At 35.3% G+C, this 9,965-nt stretch overlaps 1 protein-coding gene across 1 annotated transcript; it reads left to right on the top strand.

The window, feature by feature from the left end:
- Nucleotides 1–304: 304 nt before the first annotated feature.
- LOC110337861 (zinc finger protein 665-like) lies at nt 305–6,811 on the top strand. Its single transcript, XM_029532861.1, has 3 exons — nt 305–402; nt 2,869–2,995; nt 3,876–6,811. Exons 1-3 carry the CDS (start codon nt 373–375, stop codon nt 5,831–5,833), a joined length of 2,115 nt encoding a protein of 704 aa, XP_029388721.1. The 5' UTR covers nt 305–372; the 3' UTR covers nt 5,834–6,811.
- The last annotated feature ends 3,154 nt before the right edge of the window (nt 6,812–9,965 follow it).

Raw genomic sequence — 9,965 nt, 5'->3', positions numbered from 1 at the left:
GTGGTCTAGTGTGATGACTAATGAACCTCTATTTAGTGCTCGGCATCCATGTTAGTCCCCACTAGCTATTTGCCCCTGACTCTAGTCCTTGAAAACTTAGCAGTAATAACTCTGAGTAGTAGTGTTTTACAGCAGGTGTGTATGTGCTCTGTTTTTGCCTGGTGCCTGCTAGGGTTAGAAAACGGCCACAAAATGTAGTCATTTTCCTTGCCACATTAAATATATCATTCCATGCTCTCCTTTCTGTAGGAATGCTGACAATTTTTCTGCTATCATTTTCCTTTTCGTGTGTTTTTATATGGTTTAGCATTGTTCATAACAGAGTTATATTTATTTTAGCTTTTAATTTTTCAGAGAAGAGTAACAAGAAGAATGAATGCTTCTCTCCTAAATGTTCCTCAGGTCAGTGTCCTGTCTGCATTTCTTAGAAATTTCTCTTTTTAGAGATAGAGACTTTAGTTCTCTACCTCTGGTAACATTAACAAACATGCTTGGTTTCTGTAATTTATCTTTGTTCAAAACTAAGCCTTTAGATCTTTCACTTCAAATGGGACAAGCACAGCCTTGTGCTATTGTATTTTCACTGGATTTTATACTGTGAGGACATAAATTTCCAAGGACTGAAGAAGACCTTCAGGCCTGAAAGGGAATCTATTGCAAACGATGCACAAAGAATACATTGATGGCTAATTTCTACATTGGATGAACTTGTATCCTTTAATATTAGTTGGGAATGAAGGTGGCATGTGCTACACAAACTACATTTCAGGAATGGTCAGGTTTCTAGAAACAAGTTTGTGGGTGTGGATAGGCAAATATATGGGAGAGTAAAAGTTATGGGGAGGTAGAATTAGAATATACTCTCTGTCTTGAATCCTAATAGTAAATATTTCAGCTCCATAGAGGCACAGACGATGGAAGGAATATGTGGTTCTCTCTTGCCATAAAATTGATGTGTTTGTTAGGGGATGCAGATTGCTGTATTCTGGAATCTCTTTTTGGCATTTTCTGTCACACAGTGTGACAGAAAATGTGTTGACAAATGGAATCAGTTTGTCTCTGGAGAGTCTGACCAGTGCTCGGTATGGTCAGTTCTCAATATACAGGTGATTATTTTCTATTTCTCCTTTATTTCTCTTTTTAGAAGTAGTGTTCACACTACTGTGTGTACCTATTCATTGCAGCACATGGACTATATTAGTAAGATTTTTCTGAAGAGTATTGCCTTGGCACTTTGTATAAGCCATGCAATTTCAGCCATTAATGAGTGTCCCTCTTAATTTGTTTTTTTCTCTTCTTTAATGGGAGAATGTTCCATCCTTCGTATGTTTTTCCTCTCTTCCAAGCTATTTATTACATAGGAAAGAACTCTGAAGGGTTGTGGTGCTGTTTCTTTACAATAATCTTTTTTTTTTTTACGTGTTTAAGTATATAAGTGTTCATCTGTATGTTTTTATGTATGCAGAGTGACACATTATGCCCCTCAATCCAAGAATTCAGCATCAAGCTCTTGGAACTGAAGTCAGACATGGTAGTTAACTGCAAAGTGTGTAGAAAGAAAAGAAAAGAAAATTAAAATTAGAAGATTCAAATTTTCACTTTAGTCAATCTTACTAGCAATAATATACTTAAAAGAGTTAAATTTTCTCAATTTCAAAACACAGTTTGATCAAAGAAAAGTATTCTACTTCATCTTGTAACATATACCATTTATTTACACATACATGTCTAATTATTCTGTAATAAAAGACTAAATGGAATTTATAAAATTGTTATTATCTGTATTGAATATGTCAACTTTGAGAAAACTTTAAATAATATTAATGTTGTCTAATACAGTTTTTCTTTGATATATTTTACTGTTGTGAATATAGTCTCATAAAATAACTTTACTTGATTCTGAGTGTCCTTTGGAATGTTGAATGTGTTCACTGATATTGCACTCTTTTCTGTTTAAAGAAAAATGTGTGGTTCTTAATTCATACAAAAATTCTACATTTACTTTCTGCCTCTTTGTTCTGGAAAGGGTACAGCATTGTACCTTGGCCTCAGGATGTCAACTAAGCATTTTAGAGACACAGCTGTAGGCAGGAATGATACAATGTCCATAGTTGAGCAAGGGTGACAGCTGTAGCATTTAGAAGTACAGGTTTACTCATTGTAACTTGACCATCTGTGATGTGACACTGGATTTCTGGTTGATAACAACCCTATAATTTATAATGGTACATTCTTCTATGTAGTCCTCACATGTGTATGTTATATTACCTAAAAGTTTGCTGTTTATGACTCTATTATGTAATCCTGTTTCAGAGGAAAAGAAAATACAATAAAGACTAAGACTATGTTAGGTAACATCCTTTACTAAAATTAAATTTCAGTTTCTTTTACATGTGTTGGTACATTTGCCCGAATATATGCATATGTGCTGTATATTCCTCCAGCCTGTTGAGTTCAGAAGAGCATTAGATTTTGAGGGATTGGAAATAAAAATCTGCTGTGTACTTCATGTGGGTGCTGGGAAACAATTTAGAATTATAGAATTCAAACTGCATACAAATTTTTAAATAAAATGATGGTGGCATCTTCATCTGTTGCTAAAGTCTTAGAAAACACCAGAAAATTCATGAAGGAGAGAGACCTTAAGAATGTACTCAATATAGTATGTCATCCTATGCATTGTTTAATAAGAGCAGCGGTTCTTAACTTCTGATACATTTCTATATCACTTCTATAAGATGTTTGTCCTCAAGTATTTCCCATGACGCATTTTTATAACAATGTGCCTCTTATTCTTCAGGTCTTTTTTTATCCAAAAAAACACTTTTGTCCAGCAGCACATGATAAACAGGTAATTTTCTATTACAGGATCAATTAACATTCAAGGACGTGGCTTTGGACTTCTCACAGGAGGAATGGGAATGTCTTGACAGTGCTCAGAGGGCATTGTACATGGATGTGATGTTAGAGAATTACAACAATCTGTTTTTTGTGGGTAAGCATAGTCTTTTTGCAGAATTCCTGACTCATTCTTTGAATTTGCCTGCTGTGTGTGCTTATGTAAATGCTTTTAAATGTCTAGAGATTCCCAGAATAAGGGAAATTCTGGATACCAACATAACTTATTCGCTGTGTTTCCTTTACATTTCTCTCCATTCTTTAGAAGAGTATCCAGTGGTGTATTTTGTGTAATCTCTTAAAACATTGTATCTACTTTTAATAAAAACATCAGAGTTAAAAAAACAATTGAATATTCAGAGCAAAAAAATATATTGCCATGCCTGTAATTGTTGTAAAATTCTAATTTTACTGTTGCATTAAAGTCTTCAGTTGCTTGTGAATTTAAAAATGCACAAGTTTCTAAATAGAAAATGAGCTGTTGGTTTTGATAATTTTTGCTGTTACTTATTATTCAGTTTTAGGCCTGTGATTTCTATATTTAGTCCTGGTACAGCATAGCTTTTATATCATGAGTTTCATACCAATGTGGATTACATAATGACTTCCTAGCTGACCCCAAGCTAGACTGTGTTACTCTGTCACAAAACATAAACAAGAAAATAGAGAAACTTTTTTTCATGTGATCCTTCAGAGAGCTCCTTTCTCAAAGTCTTTTAATGCTCCATAACCTATTCTTTTTACATTCTGCAAAGCACAGTAAGAAATAGAGGCTATTGTTATGGTCATTTGATATACATGAGATTTGAGGTTGTTCTCAGCATCCATGTTGTGACTGTGAAACAGGAAAGACTTTTTTTTTTTTTGAGAGCTCTACTCTTGAGAATCACTAATTTACATTAGAAAATGTTCAGGGACATGGGATATTGTCCTACTCATCCACTAATCCCTGTCATATCTAAATGCATTTATTTCAGAGAATCATGGGATGTGTCATACATATGAGAACATCTTGGATCAAGACCTACAGCATATTGTCCATGATCATGGGAATATCCAAGTGAAATCTTATACATGTCATGAGCTTGGCAAAATCCTTCATGAATCCACCCAAAGTACACCTTATAAAACTAACCTCAGGGCTACGTCTGTTGAATCATCAAACCTAAGCAGACATGAAACTGAAAACATCAGAGAACCTTGTAACTCTAAAAACCCTGCTAACTGTTTAAATTCATTCTCTACCATTAGTTTAACTCAGGGAATCCATAGAAGCAAAGAATACAATGGTACAGAGCTTGATAAGGTTTTTGACTCTAAACAAAAACTCATGCTGAAGCAAACCAATAATAGAAAGAAACCTTACAAATGTAGTGAATGTGACAAATGTTTCACCAAGAAATGCAAGCTTAGACAACATCAGACAATTCATACAGGAGAGAAACCTTATAAATGTAGTGAATGTGACAAATGCTTTACCCAAAAAGACAGTCTTATTATTCATCAGAGAATTCATACAGGAGAGAAACCTTACAAATGTAGTGAGTGTGACAAATGCTTTACCAGCAAAAGCAGTCTTAATGTTCATCAGAAAGTTCATACAGGAGAGAAATCATACAAATGTATTGAATGTGACAAATCTTTTACCCAGAAAGGCCATCTTATAATTCATCAGAGAATCCATACAGGAGAAAAACCTTACAAATGTAGTGAATGTGACAAATGCTTCACCTACAAAAATGGCCTTAGAAGTCATCAGATTATCCACACAGGAGAGAAAGCTTACAAATGTAGTGAATGTGGCAAATGCTTTACCCACAAAGGCGATCTTAGAAGACATCAGAACATTCATATGGGAGAAAAACCTTACAAATGTAGTGAATGTGACAAAGGCTTTACTCAAAAATGCCGTCTTATCATTCATCAGATAATTCATACAGGAAAGAAAGGTTACAAATGTAGTGAATGTGACAAATGCTTTATCCTCAAAAGTGATCTTAGTATTCATCAGAGAATTCATACAGGAGAAAAACTTTACAGATGTAGTGAATGTGACAAATGCTTTACAAAGAAATACCGTCTTGGAATTCATCAGAGAATACATTCAGGAGAGAAACCTTACAAATGCAGTGAATGTGACAAATCTTTTACTCAGCAAGGCAATCTTAGAATTCATCTGCGAATTCATACAGGAGAAAAACCTTATAAATGTAGTGAATGTGACAAATTGTTTACTCAAAAATGCAGTCTTATTATTCATCAGAGAATTCATGCAGAAGAAAAACCCTACAAATGTAGTAAATGTGATAAATGCTTTACCCGCAAAAGCAGTCTTAGTACTCATCAGAGCATTCATATAGGTGAGAAACATTATAAATGCAATGAGTGTGACAAATGCTTTACTGACAAATACTGTCTTAGAACTCATCAGAGAATACATTCAGGAAATCAACCTTACAAATGCAGTGAATGTGACAAATCTTTTACCCTGAAAGCCAGGCTCAGGAGTCATCAGAGAATTCATACAGGTGAGAAACCTTACAAATGTCACGAATGTGGCAAAAACTTTACGCAAAAAGGAAGTCTTCTTATTCATCAGAGAATTCATACAGGAGAGAAACCTTACAAATGTAGTGAATGTGACAAATGCTTTACCAACAAAAGCAGTCTTCATGTTCATCAGAGAGTTCATACAGGAGAGAAGCCTTACAAATGTAGTGAATGTGACAAATGCTTTTCCCACAAAGGCGATCTTAGAAAGCATCAAAGAATTCATACAGGTGAGAAACCTTACAAATGCAGTGAATGTGGCAAAACCTTTACCCAAAAAGGAAGTCTTCTTATTCATCAGAGAATTCATTCAGGAGAGAAACCTTACAAATATAGTGAATATGATAAATGCTTTACCTTCAAAAGCAGTCTTATAATTAATTAAAGAATCCATGCAGGAAAAAAAAACCTTTAAAATATAGTGAATGTGACAAATTCTTTAGTCAGAAAAATATCTTAGCCCTCAATAGAGAATGTGAAGTAGAGAAACTTCACAAATGAAGTGAATAAGAAAAATCCTTTCCCAAGGAAGATCATCTTAGAATTTATCAGAGAATACATATAAAAGAGTCCTTAAAAATGTAGTAAATGTACACATTTTTTAGTATTGACTCATTGATTAGAATACATCAAAAAATACATACAAGACAAAAAACTCAGAAATGTAATGTATGAAGAAAGGTTTTTAGCCAAATCTCAGATCTAAGAAAATACCTTGAAATTTATAGTCAGAAAAAAAAAATATCCAATGTGGCATGTACTTTATCCAAGTCATATTGTTTGCAACTCTTGAGGCTCCACACTAGAGAATTATTATTTATTATATACATGAGAAACTTGTGGAAGTGTTTAATGCTCAAATCTTAGAAACTACCCAGGGTTTATGCTGAGAGAAACTGAAAATGTGACAATGAAGGGAATCTTTAATTAAAAGTTTTACTTGTTCACTTTCAAATATATCATAATGAAGATACAATGGAGATGCTAGAAGAATATGGAATTGAGTAATGTTTCCTGGAGACTGAAATGATCTATTTCAAAGAGAAGCTGGTTAAAGCAATAAATACATACTTCAGAATAGCTAATGAAACTGACATCCTTCTGTATGCTTGTAATTCAAAGAATCCATGCAGGAAAAAATAATAACTCAAAATAATTTACTCAAATTACGCTTCTTAAAAGAGGATTTGACAAACTGAACCACAAAGATAGGATGTTCTTTATCCTGTAGATATGCTTATAGTTATGCATTTTGCTCCCAGTGTCCAGCATTATCTGTATCATATGCTGGTTTTAAGTTTCAGAATAGCAATTGTCTTTGAGTCCCTTGGGCTCTCATCTACTCTTTCCTCTCAGTCCTGTATGTAACTCCAATAAAGCTTATTGGTTCAACAACTTGAACTTGGTTGTGCTCAATTTCCACTTGGCATGGGTAGGTGAATATATATGTTGCATCTCCCCAGAAAATGTCTCCCACAAAAATAAAAACATTCTGAACCCATTAATATTTTCTGCAAACTTGTAACATAAAATGAGTATTAAAGCAATGTTTTTCAACACATGGGTAGAAATACCATTGAAGGTGGAATGAAACTCTCAGAGGGGTTGCTTAAAACCATAAGAAAACACATATTTTCAGAGGTCTTAGTACTGAAACACCACTTTTTTTTGTCTCTTCATGAGTCTGCCTGCATAAGAGTACTTTGAATTATATGAAAGTGATATAGAGTCCTTCCAGCCGGCACCTTCTGCCAGGCAGATCTGCAGCTTGTCTGCTCCCCAGAGGATACCACAGCCTGAAAGCATACCAGGAGTTCTGCCAAACACAGGGCAACTGGTAAGGGACCCTCTCAGAGGACCACAGCCCCTGGGAGCCCAGTGGACATGGGACCCCTAACCCACCTAAACGCCGTGCCTACAGAATTCGACTCACCTTCTGCCTGGGCAGATCACCAGCTTGTCTACTCCCCTGAAGACACCAGAGCCTGAAGACATTCTGGGAGTTTCACTGCTGGCAGGGCAACTTGATGGAGACCCTCCCGAAGGCCCACAGCCACTGGGGACCCGGTGCCATCATTGCCCAAGTAAGATTTATATTTTCAATTGAGGCAATTTCTTGAGCAATAATATGTTCAGAATTAGTGAAGAGTTAATAATGTTTACTCACCTTAATACATTTGTTTTAATCACAGATCATCTTTCTACTTTATCTTAATGAATTTTCAAACAAGCTGCTTATTTATAGATATTTTTCTAACTATTCTGTAGAAAATATGGGATCTCTGAAATTATTATTTACCAGTATTGGTTGTATGGATTTTTAGGAAAATTTGGATAATATTAACGCTGCTCTTGATTTTTTTTTTTCATTTTAACTCATGGTTGCCAAAATGAGGGGGTGGTATAGGGAACTTTCAGGATAGCATTTGAAATGTAAACAAAGAAAATATCTAATAAAGAATTTTATACAACTAAAAAAAAAAAAGAAAAAATAACCTCCATCTGAGAAGAGACACTGTGATCCTGTTTGATATCAATACAGCCTTTATAAAATAACTTCACAAAATATTGATTCTGTTTCTTGTTTGGAACATTGCTTGGATGCAGTAATGTTTTATAATCTTTACTGTTAAAAAAAAGAACTATTTGACTTTTGACTCATCCATGAATTCTGCATTCATATTCTTTTGTTTTAGAAAGGGTACAGCACTGCACATAGGCCTTAGCATCTGAACTGAGCATTTTAGAATAGAGTCAATTAATTAGGACCCAATTGCAGACAGGGTTGATCTAGAGTCTGTATTTCAACAGGATCGACAATTGTAGAATTTGGAAGCATACTTTTGCTCATTATAACTTCTCCATCTGGGTTTGGTGGCTGATGATGAGATGGATCCCTGGGTGGGGTAGTCTCTGGATAGTCCATCCTTTCGTCTTAGCTGCAAACTTAGTCTCTGTAACTCCTTTCATGGGTATTTTGATCCCTATTCTAAGGAGGAATGAAGTATCCACACGTTGGTCTTCCTTCTTCTTGGTTTTCTTGTGTTTTGCAAATTGTATCTTGGGTATTCTAAGTTTCTGGGCTCATATCCACTTATCAGTGAGTGCATATCTAGTGACTTCTTTTGTGATTGGGTTACCTCACTAAAGATGATATCCTCCAGCTATATCCATTTGACCAAGAATTTCATAAATTCATTGTTTTTAATAGCTGAGTACTGTTCCATTGTATAAATGTACTACATTTTCTGTATCCATTCCTCTATTGAGGGACAATTGCATATGCCAGCAAGATTTAGCTGAAGGGACCCTGATATAGCTGTCTCATATGAGGCTATGCCAGTGCCTAGCAAATACAGAAGTGGATGCTCACAGTCATCTATAGGATGGAACACAGGGCCCCCAATTGAGGAGCTAGAGAAAGAACCCAAGATGCTGATGAGGTCTGCAACCCTATAGATAGAACAACAATATGAATTAACCAGTACCCCCAGAGCTCGTATCTCTAGCTGCATATGTACTAGAAGATGGCCTATTCGGCCATCATTGGGAAGAGAGGCCTCTAGGTCTTGCAAACTTTATATGCCCCAGTAGAGGGGAACGCCAGGGCNAAGAAGTGGAAGCGGGTGGGTAGGGGAGCAGGGCAGGTGGGATGGTATAGGGAACTTTTGGGATAGCATTTGAAATGTAAATAAAGAAAATATCTAATAAAGAATTTTATACAACTAAAAAAAAAAAAGAAAAAATAACTTCTCCATCTGAGAAGAGACGCTGTGATCCTGTTTGATATCAATACAGCCTTTATAGAATTACAGTTCTACATCCTCAAATGTATATTTTTATATTCCCTACAAGCTTGTTGTTTGTGAGACCATCATCACAATCATCCTATTTTCACCAAGATAGGAAATACAAGACAGAACATGACTGTTCCAGAAAGTGTCCTTTTGACTTATATATTTAATTTTTTAAAACGATTTATGTGTTTTATATATGTGAGTACACTGATGCTCTTCTCAGATACACAAGTGCCACACTACCTCCAGTGGGATCTGTGTGACAAGTTCCACAGACTGAGGTAATTGACCTCAACATGGGGAGGCCTACTGGAACCGGTTGTGGAATTCTTCACCTGAGAAAAATTATTGAGCCGTAGTTCTCGTGGCAACTTCTGTTTTATGTTTTCTATTCTTTTTCCTATATACAGGATGTTTCTGATAGCCTAGGCTAAGATCTTAAGCAAGAATAATGGGTAAGAAACCATCCCTTGAGATGGAATCACTAACTATGCCCTCATCTCTGGGAAAACCAGCGCTTCACTTTATATGTCATGTATAAGATAGTATTGATAAATATAATATAACTTTCCAAAAATAATATTTTATATGGCTGCACATGTGTCATCAGAAGTAGGTTTTGGTATATTGTTTAAGAAAACTTTACATAGAAAGAAAACAGTGTACATTTATGCTTTGAAGAGTTACAGAAGAACAGGAACTAGATGTTAAATAGTAACT

This window comes from Mus pahari, chromosome 21, assembly GCF_900095145.1.
Source record: "Mus pahari chromosome 21, PAHARI_EIJ_v1.1, whole genome shotgun sequence".
Taxonomy (NCBI): Eukaryota; Metazoa; Chordata; class Mammalia; order Rodentia; family Muridae; genus Mus; species Mus pahari.
The sequence above is the reverse complement of the archived record's forward strand: the minus strand, read 5'-3'. Positions and strand labels throughout refer to the sequence as shown.

Excerpts from the sequence above, each read along its gene's own strand:
- LOC110337861 (XM_029532861.1), top strand. The coding sequence starts at position 373 with ATGAATGCTTCTCTCCTAAATGTTCCTCAG. Across the intron at positions 403-2,868 it reads CTCTCCTAAATGTTCCTCAG|GATCAATTAACATTCAAGGA; the intron begins GTCAGTGTCCTG and ends TTTCTATTACAG. Across the intron at positions 2,996-3,875 it reads CAACAATCTGTTTTTTGTGG|AGAATCATGGGATGTGTCAT; the intron begins GTAAGCATAGTC and ends CATTTATTTCAG.